The 15,219-nt window shown below is 37.1% G+C and overlaps 1 protein-coding gene across 4 annotated transcripts in view; it reads left to right on the forward strand.

The window, feature by feature from the left end:
* The window catches only part of ST6GALNAC3 (ST6 N-acetylgalactosaminide alpha-2,6-sialyltransferase 3), a 486,754-nt gene that overhangs the window by 361,754 nt on the left and 109,781 nt on the right, over positions 1 to 15,219 (forward strand). For 2 of the 4 annotated variants that reach the window (XM_025052098.1, XM_025052097.1), the window contains exon 4: positions 12,929 to 13,058. The exons of the other annotated variants lie outside the window; for them this stretch is intronic. In XM_025052098.1, the coding sequence (XP_024907866.1) occupies positions 12,929 to 13,058 (130 nt within the window). The remainder of the gene's footprint in view (positions 1 to 12,928; positions 13,059 to 15,219) is intronic. 4 annotated transcript variants of the gene reach the window in all.

The raw sequence follows: 15,219 nt of genomic DNA on the forward strand, positions 1-15,219 counted from the left end.
TGGGAAGTTAAATAAGTATATAAGGCTAATAAGCACATGGGTTTGAGCAGTTTTTGAGTACTGCAGATCTCTTATAGGATAATGTCAGCAATGTCATTTACCAGCCATATTTTGTCACCTGTTTTCCTAAAAGGAATGATCATCTGATACCCTGGGGTTGGGGCAGTCTAAATTGTTTTTCTAACCCTAAAACCTTATATCATCCTGAAAGCAGGTCCTATCAGGGGTGGGTGCAGAAATATGAAACAGAGTTGACATCTTACGTTTATTGACTTATTTTTAAAGTACCATTAGACTCACTTTTATATGTTATTTTACTCCCATCAAGTTCAATTTTAGATTTTTTTTCAATTGCTTGTATCATTCTACCCTTCAAAAGTGAATGCTGTCTTTTGAAGCAAAAAATATCTGTTATAAAACTACTTGTGCTGGAGATTTTTCAAGTGGCTAGAGAGGTAGATGCTGCTGGGTAGAGTTTGCACAATTGGGAATACATGGCTTATGGGCACACCAAGCCTAGAGAAACTGACGAGGGGACAACACTGCACAATAACTCTTTGAGTGGGATTTGTAAGGCAAGGGAATTTAGGGGTTACCAAAAGTAGAAATGTGATCTTAGTATGAAAGAAATACACAAAAACTATAGTTGTAGTCCCTTTGCTCCAATTTTGCATTGTGATCTCAAAGTACTGATTCTCAATTTTGATTAACCATTTCTCAAATGTGCTCTATTAGTTGGAAATCTTCTAGTTTTCTAGAATGCGAGCCTTCCTGGACTGTCCAAAGGGAATGGCTGTCTCTCTGCTTTAAATGAGATAACAGATATAGGTGTGTTTTTAGAAATTCAGCATAAAAGACAGTGCAAACGTTAGGTATGATTTCTATATTTTTATTGTACAGCTTAGTCTTATATCAAAACATGTTTAACATGTGTTGATTTATTTATTTGTCTTGCTCTGTCATTTCATTATATGTACTTAAGAAGAAGAGGTGTTGGGTTCAGTTATTTAGAAAATTTTCAAATTAATATTACCCAACTCATCAGGAGTCTCCACCATCAGAAAAATGGTATATATGTTCAGGGCCATTTCCTCGGAAGATCTGAGCAGGTCCAGATAGCTGTCCCACACCTCCAGATTTGTTCCCTTGTGTCATCAGAATTCCTTTATCACCTCTTCCTCAGCCCCTAGTAGAGCTCTGCTCTGTTCATATCTCTGTAAATCTCTGCAACTCTATGAAGTTTTTGAAATAAAATATCTGTCAAAATGTCTTATCATAATCTTGATTCAATCTTGGTTACAGGGTTTCTGAACACATGGTGGCATTTTCCTAATATATTTCTTATCCATTTTGAGTGCTAAATGATATCTTGACCACCTCCCATGCTTTCTAGAATTCACACCACGTTAACTATCTAGCAGTCTCACTTCTCACATTCTACTGAGGGTATTCTTTTTTTAGGTAAAGTTGCTTTTCTTTCTTGAAAGAAATGTTTGTCTTATTAAGTCCCTGAAGCCTATTTAATCAGGTTTTCTAATCCATTTGTTAATTTACAACCATTCAAGTTGTATACTTGTATATAATATAGCTGTGTATTAGAGTTCTGTAGAGAAACAGAACCATTAATATATATATTATATGAAATATCAAATACATATACATATGTATGTGTGTGTGTGCGTGTGTGTGTGTGTGTGTGTGTATGTATGTATATATATATATGTATGAACTGACTTATGTGATTATGAAGGCTGACAAGTTCCAAAATCTGTGGGCAGCAAACTGTAGACCCAAGAGAGCTGATGTTGTAGTTCCAGTCCAAAGGCCTATAGGTTTGAGAACTAAGAAGAGCTGATATTGAATCCAAAGGCCAGCTTAAAACAGGCAGAATGATTTTCTATTATTCATGGGAGGATCGGTCTTTTTTTCTATTCAGACCTCCCACTGATAGGATGAGGCCCACCCACACTGGGGAGGGCAAAATGCTTTACTCAGCCTCCCAATTAAACTGCTAATCTCATCCAGGAACACCCTCAGAAACATATCCTGAATACTGTTTGACCAAATGTCTAGGCACCTTGTGTCCCAGTCAAGTTGACACATAAAATTCACCATTTCTTATCTATTTTGTGTGTGTCACACAATATTTACTATGTGTGTGCCACAAAATTTAACAGAACTTTTTACTGTTATTAGAAAGTAGAGAACCTAATAGAGTTAATTTTACTATTATTAGAGATTGCTGAAAATAAAAGAATATTTATCATACTATTGTTGTATATGAATTAGATGCTTAAGGGAGGATTTATTATTGTGGCTGCCTTTGAAATCTTAAACAATGATGTGAAAAGTCTGATGTGTTAGAGAAAGTAATAGTAAGTACTATAACAATCAATCTCTAAATTTTGCTAGTTTAGTAAAAAATAAAGTTATTTTTCACATCACAGTCTTCTAAGGATCAAGAAGCTCTCCTAGGTAACTTACCTTCAAATTGTAATATCTAGTTATACAACCCTTCCATATGTTTAAATATAGATTTTAAGATCAATATGTATTTCACTTTTGGAAAAAAAATAAAGATAAAGTCAACTCCAAAAATATATATTTAATTGATTACTGGCTCCTGTAAATTAGAAGCCGCATAAACTTGTACAAATCATTTTTCTTCATTGATGATTCTTCCGTGGAATCCAGTGGGAAAAGATTACAAGTTGAAATAACAAATTAAACTTTCAAAAGATTTTGATTTGGGACTCTTCCCTAACAGAGAACTTTGGAAATACGGACTTGTTAGGGTGATATAGCAAAGAGAACTCTCCAACTGAGTTTTCGATTCAAACACCGATTGTCCTCATCAAGCTGGGCAACCTAGGCAAATTCTCTGGGCCTTAGTTTCCTAATTTGAAACTTAGATGTTGGTCACACTGATCTTTCTAAGATCACTTCCAAAACAAAATTATAGTGATTCCAGTTGGATAATCATCTCTTTAGATTTGGTTTAAAACTGAGTTCTACTTAGAGGTGAGGGAAGGAAGTGGTAAGATGCAAAACAGTTCCTCTGTCTATATAAAACAATCTATCTGACTGTAAGTTCATTGAACACCAACCGTGGTCCAAAGAGTGCTTTGTATGAACAATGTTAAGGTCACAGGTCTCATTTACAGAGTATCAGCTCCTGGTTAGTCATAACGTGCCAGAGACTGAGCTGGAAAAGCTGAGGCAGAAGGCAGTTCTGGAACTCTGTCATTGTCACAGAGGGATGCAGAGGGCCCATGCCAGGCATTCTGGCTTCCAGTTTGATTTCAGTTCTGGATTAGACATCCTCATTTTAATTTTTATTCATCGTTTCAATTTGTGAGAATTGTTGTAATTTTGAGCTCCACACAGAATGCAAATTTGCTCAATTCCCAAGAACTGGTAGCAGGAGCACTTAGAACCATCCTGGGCAGACTCCCACTGTGCCATACACATGCACAAAGTCCTCAAAGAGCCATGCAGACTGAGCGTTCCCACCCACTGCCACTTTCTTATAACCTCAAAAGAAGCCACCCACCTCGAGAGGTTTCTTTCCTATAGAGCTAGAGGTGTAATTAAATTGTGTCCCAGCAGTGAAGGTTCCTTAATGATGATGAGCCAAAACTAATTGTATTGATTTGTTTATTACTGGCTTAGGAGGCCCATCAAACAAATGGACTGAGACTATTTCCATATTCTTATCTGTTGGGTAAATGAGAAACAAACGACTTCTCCATATGTCTGCATCCGGAAGTCACTGCCCACTAAGGCAGACTGCTCTGTGGCCTCAAATGGGAGCTTTCTCCAATGCTGGGGCCATTCTGCTGTCTGTCTTCTACAGCGGTTGAAGATATTGAAAAGTTTGGTATTTGTTCTTTTATTTTTAATTAATTTGTGGGGATTTCTTTTTAATTATTATAATTTGGAACGTTGCCAAAGGTGTCAGATGTATCTGCTTTCTTCAAGAGACTGAGTCGTGAGTATTAATAACCCTAATTTGGGATTTTCTGAGGAAGGGGGAGCTGTAATGTCTAGAATGGCAGGAAATGAGGAGTCACTGATACCACTTGAATTCAAAGAAAGGAACTCTCCAGTTCCTGGTCAAGAGTGAGGTATAATGGTGGGCAGTGTGGGGTGGGGATAGGAGAAGAAAGCCTGTTGGATCTTCATGGTCTTGGGGAGCAGAGCCCAATACCCAGTCTGTTGTTGCCCAAATTAAAAGACATGAAGAGTATTAGAGGAGCATTCTGAAGAGAGACATGATAGAGTCCAAGGCTGGAAAATTGGGCAAAGATGGAAGAGGATAAAACAAATGATATTATTTTGCTTCAAAAACATGAAGCCAAATCATCAATGGAAGGTTGATCTGTGACTATTCATTTTCACTGAGGTGAATGAGCAAAACTAAGCCTGGTCCTTAGAAAAGATTTAGGAGGATATAGAAAGAAAACCAGCATTTACTGAGTTCAAGTTTACCTCCAGTTACTTTAAGTATCTTACACATATTGTCTCTTTAATTCTCTCACCTACTCAAGCAGGTAGGTATTCATGTTTCATTTTAGAGAAGAGGTAGCTGGGATTCAGATACTTTAAGTAACTTGCCTAAAGATGCCCAGCAAATGTTGGTAGATTCATCCAAAGATCCGCTTCAAAGCCACAATCTTAGGAGGTTAATACAGATCTCTCTTCTTCTTCATGTTTCCAAAATAAGTCAAGGGAGTTCTATTCAGCACCTCTACATGGGCAATATTGAAGAGAATGACACTTCCTTTCTCCCAGTGCCATCAGTCAACCCAAGGGAGGGCCACTTCTGAAAAAAGAGAATGTGGAGAGCTTCCGTGTCTTTGACCATGCCGGTCAAAGGCAAGACCACAACTCAAGCTCACCCAAGCCACCTTAAGTCTGACCCTTCTTTCAGCCACTATACACCTATGTCCTGCTGTGAGGTCCTTGCCCTTATGATGTCACCCAGAAACACAGAGGAATTGCTTCTAGCAGCCCAGCCAGGGTTCTGCCCTCTTGGTCTCTGCATTTCTATTTGCACCTGTTGGCCAAGTTAGAGGCATGTGGTCCCCTCAGAAAGTGGTAGGAGGTCCTTTCATATTCCCCAGTGCTTGTTATCATCAATAACAATAACAAATGATGCTTCGTTGTGATCACTAATTGGCTTATTGTTTCCCTTCTCAATTGGTTAGAACCCCTAGGAGAAGAAGAGTGAATGATTAGGTTTTTTCCTAACCACCAGTTTCCACTACTGACAAGATACATGGCAGGATTTTCTGAATGTTAGACTACAGTTTATGAAAATGTTGAAGGGGTGTCTTGACCAGCAGGAGAAAGAGGTTTTCACGAAACCTCTCCTAGCCTTGCTTTAAGCCTATTTTCGCCCTCTCTCACCACCTTTTCCCATGGTTCTCTCTCTTCTCAGCTGGTCTTTTTATCTTTCTGATCCCACAAATCTGCATTATTTTTTTCCTATTTCAAGGTTTTATTTTCAGAGACTTCATCTTCTAAAAATACTTCACATTTTATTCTCCATTTGCAGATCTAAAGTCTTTTACCATTCCTGTAGACTATGTAGGGTCAAGAGCTACTGATAAACTTTGCCTCATGCAATTCTTAAGACAGCAGTGGGGTGAGAAAAACAGGAAGACAGAAGATAGTTTCCTTTCTTTAAAGGAACGAACTTATTGAAATTTAAGTGATTTGTCCAAGGTTCTTTGCTGGTTAGTGGCCAGAATGAGACTCTGATTGCTTTTCTGTAGTCTGATAGCCAGCTGGCCTTAAAATATAACCACACTTTACAACAGAAGATATAAGAAAAACAGTAAATTTGATTACATAAAAATATAAATCTTCTGCATAGTAATATTAATTAATTAATTAATTAAACAACACAAATAGAGAAATAACAAATGGAGAAGTAATTTGCCCCACTTGACAAATGGTTAATTTCCTTAATATACAGCAAGCTCTTTACATATTAATACGAAATATATAAACAATCAAAAACAGAGTAGGCAAAGAAGATATATAATTGGTCAATGACCGTGAAAAGGTGCTTAAGCTTATATGTAATTAAAGAAATACCATTATATATCATTTTTCACTAATTCACAATAATTAAAAAGTTTAATGATGCAAATCATTGATGAGGATATGGGGGAAAACTCTTGGTGGGAGAATAATTTGAAACAGCTTTTCTGGAGGGCAATTTGGCAATATTTATTATAATCTCTTAGTAGTGCTCATAATATCTGGTAGAGTGTGAAAGTAGAATCCCATTACCAGAAATAAAATATATATGAAGCCCAGAGGATATGTTTGCTCTGTCCATTGGGTCACTTAACAAACTACAGAGGCCAACTCAGATGAAGGTCAAGGAGTCTCTACTCTAATTTCCTTTTCTACACCCTCTCTCACCACCTTTTCCCATGGTTCTCTCTCTTCCCAGCTTGTCTTTTTATCTTTCTGGTCTTCTCCCAGATTTGCAGCTTCCAGGTTCTCAGTTCTATTAGATCTCCTGCTGGTGGATTCCTGTTGTGTCCTGGGCTTTAGTGGAGGGGAAGGGGCCCTATGGGCTTCAGAGCGAAATATATAAGATAATAAAAACATCTCCTTTGCTGATTCTGACCACCACTTATAGTGTAATTCAAATGCAGTAAACTGATAGGACCTCCCTCTCGGTGAGCAAGAAAGAAAGAAAGGAATAGAAAATTCCATTCAATTATAATATAAATTGACCCAGAAATTATACTTGGAGGAATTTATTCCATAGACATACTTGCAAGAATGCATAAAGATACATCTGAGGAAATTAATCACAACTTTGTAATTGCAGAACATACAATATAAATGGACATTGGTAGACAACTGGCCAAATAAACCATGTTGCATCTCTATTATGGAATACTAGGAAGCCCTTATGAATGGGATAAATCTTTCATTACACACTCATAAAAAGTCACTTAGAATATAAAGCAATGTCATATTCTCCAATGTGAAGATTTTTTTAAAGACTAGCCAACTTACATGTATATCCTTTTAGAATTATAAATGAAATTATCAAAAGCCTATTTGTATTTATTAATCTAGTTACACACAAAGATCACATGTAATATATTACTTTGGAAGTATTTTCACTCTTTGCATTTCTTGAATTAGTATTTTTTTAAATATTTCACATGCCACTGTAACAGCAGTTTAACAAACTCAAGCTCCTATCTGAATCATCTATACACATTTTTCAGAGTACACTTGACTTATTTCCATCTGTTACTTGAGAATGCAGCATTTGCTGGCTCACATAAGATGCTTTCACTTGAAATTTTATCCCAAACCACAAGTACCCATTCACATAACATCAGGAAATTTGTTTTATTATTATTTATTCTGTAGGGGTATATGTAGGATTTCACAACATAACTAATTTGTTGCTTATTAGATGATCTTTGAAAGGCTTTTTTACACAATCTCAAACTGGAAACTTTGAATTCTTACCACTAGCAGTAAAAATTAATTCTTGATAAACTTTTAAGCAATTCCAACAAATAACCTCAATAAGCATTCGAAACTACTGTTGATTGAGGTTGTTTCAGGCTGATGTATCTTCCCCAAACAACAATCTTTTGTTCAAAATTAAACAATGAGGAAAGCTTCCCATAATCTGAGAGACTTTGCAAGGACCCAAAGATAATTAATTGTCCTTCTTTTCTGAAACACAATTTTAGGAAAGTAACTTCACCTTTTACCCAGACATTTATGGAATGAATATAGATGTGGAAAGATATCCAAAATGTAGTTTGAAATAAAAGAACAGGTTGCAAAATCAGATTTACAGTGAACTCATTTGTGCTGAATAAAAAGGCTATATATAAGTAAACATTATCTATAATTATATGTGACCACACATTCATAAACCTTTCCTGGAATAATACATAACGATTACTCCTAGGGTAGTAAGGGGAGAACCCCAGGAGGAGAAGAAAGAGATATTTTTCTTTTCTACCCTTGTGCCAATGTTGATAGAATGTATTAACTGGAAATTAGTTTAAAATGCACTCCTTTCCTTTTCCTCTCTCCCCTCTGCCTCCTCCTGCAAGCCATTTCTCATTTGGAGCTTTGCTTGCTATTACCTTGAGCCAAATTAAACCACTGACCTCCTGGTGAAAAAGGCCAAAGCCTGGTCTAGTCTCTTCCTCATCCATTCTCTATTATGGGTACTCACCAAAGGCATGGTCATGCTCCATCTGTAATTTGTAAATTCCCAAGGCAAATGATTCAAAAGGCAAATTTCTTATCCCAGGAGATTGTGCTCTAAGTCACGGAGAAACAAACACCAAGAAAGAGTAAATCATTTTGTTGATCTGAAATAGAAGGAGAGATCAGTTTGGGGGGAAACTGACTGAGGGAAACAAATTTTAAGAGATGAGTAAAGAAGAAAAGGATAAAATATGCTTGATGGACAGGTTAAATGCAGTTCTTCCTAATCAATGAAACCACAGATAGAGAAGGAGGATACCAAGGTAACCTAAATGAGTAAGCCTCAAAGGAAGGAAAGAGGAGCAGAGCTATAGAAGCTTCAACAACCAGTCTGCATATAGGCAGTCACTGGAACTGATTCAGCCAATCAATGAAATCAGAGTTCCTGATCAGTTCACCATCTCTGCGATACTTTTGAACACCCCGTTATTCCCACAATCTGAACAGCTGTGGCAGTATCAAGCATCACATCCTCCCAGAATTCACTTCCAAGCCTTGAGCCAAAGGTTGACAAAGGGCAGTGTTTCTCCACCTGTGACTCTCCTATCAGGAAAATACATCTTACTCAGAACCCCTAGCAGTTTCCCTTCATATCTGATTGACCATAGCTGTGTCACATGCTCACCCTACCCCAGGGACTGCATCCACATTTTTGAGATTAAGGGATATCTTCCTGATACCAATATTAAAATCGGAGCTCTGTTAAGCAAGTGGAGAAGGTGATGGTTTTCAGGAAAGTAACAATGTCTGCCACAATATTTAATCCTCTCAAATAACCTTTTGAAGTATCATTATTTCCATTTGCATAAAGTTGCTAGGGCTGCCACAAAATGTACCACAAAGTAGGTGGCTTATACAACAGAAATGTATTGTCTCACAGTTCTGGAGGCTAGAAGTTCAAAATCAAGTGTTGACAGGATTGTTTCCTTTCTGAAGACTGTGAAGGAAGTATCTGTTTCAGGCTGTTCTCCTTGGCTTGTAGGTGACTGTCTTTTCCCATGTGTTTTCACATGGTCCTTCTATGTGTATCTGTGTCCAAATTTCCTCCTTTTCTAAGGACATTAGTTATATTGGATTCGGGCCCATCCCGATGACCTCATTTTAACTTGCTTACCCCTACAAAGACCCTATCTCCAAATAAGGTCGCATTCTGAGGTGCAAAAGGTTAGAATTCCAAAATACACATTTTAGGAGGTACAATTTAATCTATAACACCATCGAACAGAAGAAACTGAGGCAAGTAGAGATTAGATAACTTGCCCAAGACCATATCTTCAAACCTAAGTCTATTTTTATCACAAACTGCTGTTCTTTTTACCATAACACAAGAAAACAAATTCAACCCACTAAAGTATTAAATAAATGTCTGGGGAATAAATGAATGGTTGAATGTTTAATGTGGCTTCAATATTTAGTGTGAGAATTATGCATTTATATTACATGAAAGTAATCCGTATTTAAAAGTATACGGAAGTATAAATGTGGATCAAACACATATAGCATCGGAAACCCAAGAATGGATACTTAAAGAACATTTAGATGCTTATGTTAGAGGGTGACACCATGGTATTTAGGGCCTTCTACTGTATGGAGTCTTAGACTTGAAAGAACCTAACATAACTTGTGGTCCAGTGTCACACTAGATCATATTCAGTGAGATTTTACTGTTGCTAGAATTACATTATTTGTGATTTGAGCTTCTCTAAACTATTAAGTAGCAGTACCTATTAGTATTGATATTTTAAAAAGACAGACTGTGGAAAACTATTCTGATGTATGGAAACATTTTAATAGGATCGCACTCACTGTTTTGTTTTGTTTTTTCCCCTAGCATACTTCAGGTATGACCTTGTTCAATGATAGAGAGCTCAGATGATTCTAGTCCTAGTCTTTCATCTTGTAATTTTACATATGAAACAACATGGCCTATGAGGAGGTGGGTATCATTGTCCTACTAAAAAGAAGAAAATTCTATATCGGGTAATATGGCTAAATTTTTTCTGTTATATACGAGAAGCATTATTATTTTCAGTGGAGATGTGCTAATTGGCATACTAAGGCAAGAAATGGGCAGCCAAAACTATTATTGAAAAAGTCAGGAACTCAGGATAATATGTCAGATAACATTTAGACATGTAATCAAACTAGAGCTTGTCCTACATCATTAATTATTGACACCACAGAGAGTGGTTGTTCTTCACTTTATAAATAGACCCCAGTACAACCTAGACAGGGGCCCAAATCAGCAAGACTCAGCCTAATTGGAGAATTTTATTTCCAACGAGGCAAGGATTTCAATAAGTTAAGATGTAGAATCACCTCTGTATCTCTGGAGAAGCAAAACTAGTCCCTCTGGCTATACATTGCTTGAAATGCAACATTGTATATTAAAAGCACTGAAAATAGAGCTTAGAATTGAGGGCCTTAGGCTACATTATCATGAATCTTTCACCTTTGCTAACCTTAACAATCAGAAATAATTTTTTAAAAGACATGTGGGGCAGCATGTGCATAGGAGGAAGAGATGCCACTTAATTTCACTACCAGGCACAGTGTCGATTTGACTGTTTGTACTTGTCAACAGCCACTGAGGGCAACCTCCTTATTTAACAGCAAAGAAAAAAATGAAATATGTTCAGCTCCTACCTTGAGACATAATCATTATTTAATAATGTGTTTTATATAAAATATAGGTTTTATTTGACACATCATATGCTAATAAACTCTGGAGTGTTGCTGAGGCCCTTGGAAATGGAGCCGGTGAGATCAGGGCGGTCTTCTGCTTGCATTAGGCACAACCCCGCACCCTGTTGAATCTTGGGGCTCTTGCAAATCTTTATTAGCTGATTTATACTCAAGGGGAGAGAGCAACAACTTCTATTATCACTGCAATATGACTGAGGTTCAATAGTATTAAAGTGAGACTGCATTGTAATGGAAAAAAGAAAGACTTGTCCCAGGAAGGAAGGAATTTGAGCTTGTCCCAGGCAAAACTGTGAATTAAATGAAAGATCTCTTAGACTAAAACCTTATCTTGCCTTTAGTGGTCCCTTTCTCTCTTTCAGTGACCCATGTAAACAGACTTTTCATTTCCCTGAGGCTTTCCATGGCTCTGTGCATTTTCCTAGTGCTGAGGTCTCCAACATAGCAAAACCCTCCTAGATTGTGGGACGTATGTGGGAGTTTATCAATATGTTTTCCTCTCCAAGGCTCATTTAGAGTTCAAGGAGGATTTCACTGTCTTATTCCAAAGGTGAGGCTAATAATGGGGGTTTCAGGTCGAAGGCAGGTGGCTTAGCTAGTGAAAAGAGGAAGCTGGAGACAATTTGGCTATGGAAGTTTGGATCAGATTGTGTTAAAGGCAATCAGCTATCACCTCTCTGTGGTGAGCAGGCTCTGGAGAAATGACTAGAAGTCCACAGAAGTAAATACGTATGAATGTTGACATAGTGGAGTGAAGCCTTTCAATGTGAGTGGTAGAGAACAGAAATAAATATTTAAGGTGAGCATCCCTTTGAAAATAATGAAATATGACATTCGGCTGGGCTGTGGCAGTAGTTTTCTGAAAGAAGCAAGCAGGATTAAGCAAATGCCTTTGCTAGCCATTATTTCACAAATGAAACAGAACATAAAATTCTGGCCAATTTGGCATTGTGCTTCTCAGAGCTACTGCTGGTTTTGATTCTGTCAGTCCTAAGTAAAAAGCAGGTAAGGCTGGAAGAGGTATATGGGTTAGATAACCAGTAATGCAATTCGGGAAATAATCTGGAGGGAAATATTCATTCATCCCACTTCTTTCTTTAAAAAAAAAAAAAAAGTATAAAAAATATAATTCACAGGCCATATAGTTTGTTCATTTAAATTATACAATTCAGTGGCATCCAGTATATTCGGAGTTGTACAATCATCACTGCAATCAATTTTAGCACATTTTAATCACCCCAAATGAAAAACCCCACAACTCTTAGCAGTCACCCCTCAGATTTTCTGGTTCTGCTAGCCTTAGAAAACCACTAATCCACTTTCTGTCTCTATGGATTTGCCTATTTTGGACATTCTATATAAATGGAGTCATAATATGTGGTTCTTTGTAACTGACTTATTTTATTTAGCATAATGTTTTCAAGGTTTATCCATGTTGTTAAAAGGATCATTATTTCATTCCCCTTTTTGGTTAAATAATATTTCATTGTATGGTTATACCACATTTTATTTATTCATTCATCAACTGATAGATGTTTGGGTTGTTTCTACTTGTCTGTTATGAATAACGCTGCTATAGACATTCATATACAAGTTTTTTTGTGTGTGTAGACGTGAGTTTTCATGTCTTTTGAGTATATATCTAAGAGTGGAATTGCTGGGTCATAGGGTAACTTTATGTGTAGCCTTACGAGCAAGTGCTAAACTGGTTTTTAAAGCAGCTGCATTATTTTACATTCCAGCCAGCAGCGAATGAATATTCCAATTTCTCCACATTCTCACCAATACTTGTTATTATGCCTTTTTATTTTAGCCATCTTAGTGGCTGTGAGTAGTATCAGTGGTAGTAGTGGCCGTGTGGTTGTGATTTGGATTTTCCTAAAGGCTAAAGGTGTTTAGCATCTTTTAATGTGCTTATTGACTCCTTTCACTTTTTTATCTTGACTAGTAAACTTGCCTTAGAGAGATGTGGCCCAGCACAATGGAGATGCAATGGCAGAAAAGTTTCAACACTCCTATGTCTGTGGACAAAACAACCACTGGAGTTCCTGCAAAAAGACTTAGGAAGGCTGCATCAGGTTTGAAATTTGTCACTTGGGCCCCAGTATTGCTGAAGCCTGGCATCCAGTAGTCTGCCACTAGAGCTTATGTTGCTGAGAAAGGAATCTAGAAGAGATTCTAGAAAGGGTAGTGAGGGAGAGAAGAGGGCTTCATAGTAGGCACCAGCCAGAAGCTGACCTGTAACTCAGATTTCTAGGTGAACATCAGGCAGCACATACCCCTTAGTCTTCTTTCATACTCTCCATTTCATGCTCTAAAATTTTACATATTCTGGAACACAGTGTCACTTTTACAATTTTCAGGTGACGTCTGAAACAGTGACAGCATATTTCTTATTTAAGAACCGGTAAGAAAGTTTTGTTTTGTTTCATCATGTAAAAATATATTAAAATAGCCTGGATAAACCAGATGGTGAGCATAGGAAGTTAACTTGGTATGTATAATATACATGTAGAATAAATATCTTACTGAGTAAGACAGAATTTTCTAGGTCAGAGATGCTCCTAATGTAAGGGTCTAAGAATTGAACAGCTTGTCATTTTAAGTTCATCAAGAAATAGGAATGGGATCATTTATTCTGGAAAGACCAACAGAGCTATTCTAGTAGTTCATATAGATTTTGTTGATATGAAATTATTTGAATTCTAAGGAAGTATCTTTTATCAAAAGTAGAATCTAAGGGAAAAAAACAGGCAAATAAACAAATGAACACAAAATGAAAGATAAAAGGGATGAGTATAGTTGCTATCCAATTTATATTCAATGAATGGTTCCAAAAATATTGGCAGAAATTCAGAGAACTGGCTTGGGTCAAATTGACTTTCATATTAAGAATAGATGGAAATTTATAGTACTGGGGTTGTTTGGGCTGACACGATAACAATATCTTGGTTAGAATCATAAAAAGAATGAGAAGCCATGCTTACTCTGACACTTTAAAATGTAAAAGCAGTTCTTGAGATATTGGAACTACATCAAAAGGAACAAATAACTGGGGGAAAAAAAATGGACGTTATTCGTACCAGTGAGATCTGAGTTAAGGGATATATTAGTTTCCCAATGCTGCTGTAAGAAATTATCACAGACTTAGTGTCTTAAAACAACATGCATTTGTTATCTTATGATTCTGAAATTAAAAGTCAAAAATGGGTTGGCAGGGCTACATTCCTCCTGGAAGCTCTAAGGAAGAATCTGTTTCCTTACCTTTTCTAGCAAAGAATGCGAGGCTGTCCACTTTCCTCAGCTCATGGCCCCACATCACTCAAACCTCTGCTTCCATTGTCACATCACATCTCCTTTTCTGACTCTCTTGTCTCCCTTTTTCTCCTATAATGATCTTTGTGATTACACTGGGCCTGAATAATCCAGGATAATCTCCCCATCTCAAGATCTTTAATTAAATTGTAATGACAAAATTTCCTTTGCCCTGTAAGGTGACATATTCTCAGATTTCAGGAATTAAGATGTGGACATCTTTATGGGGCCATTATCCTACCTACATCAGAGAAGAAGGAATTTCTCAACCCATTAAATTATCAGCCTGAAAGTGGTACAGAGTGTGTTTGTTTTGTGAGGGCTGAACCTGACTCTCTGGGGCACAGTTCAAATCTGGTGGGCTGTCTCAAAATATCTTCTGACAATAAAATCAAAGGCTTAAATGGCATAGATGTTCCATGTTAGAATAAGAGCTCACACATAAATATGTAGAACGTGGTTTTAACCCACAGTACAGGTAAAGTTCTGTACACAAACTTCAGAATGGGTATTCCTGCGGAATTTACTTTATTTACATTTGAAGGCATGATTTTGAGCTAAAAATAGCATGTGTAAGTTATTATGGACTTTGATTCCTACCCTTCACCAAAAATACCTTGAAGATCTTATGCCAGGTAGTACGCTGGGTGCTAGAGTAAGCAATACAAATGAAATAGAGACCCTGCAGTCTAGCAGCCAGAGAAAGCACATAGAATGTAAGGATGTGTTATATTGGCAACAAGAGTGAGCCATGGGACCAGAGAAAGGGTCCAAGAAGAGGGAACAGAAAATGTAAAGTATCCAAGAATAACAATACCCGTTCCATGGTGTTTACTATTTGCCAAATACTGATCTAAGACCTTTGTATATATGAACTCATTTAATCGTCACAACTCAAGTCTAGTAAATTGACACCCGAGATCG

The sequence above is a fragment of the Pteropus alecto genome, unplaced genomic scaffold (genome assembly GCF_000325575.1).
Source record: "Pteropus alecto unplaced genomic scaffold, ASM32557v1 scaffold25, whole genome shotgun sequence".
Classification (NCBI taxonomy): Eukaryota; Metazoa; Chordata; class Mammalia; order Chiroptera; family Pteropodidae; genus Pteropus; species Pteropus alecto.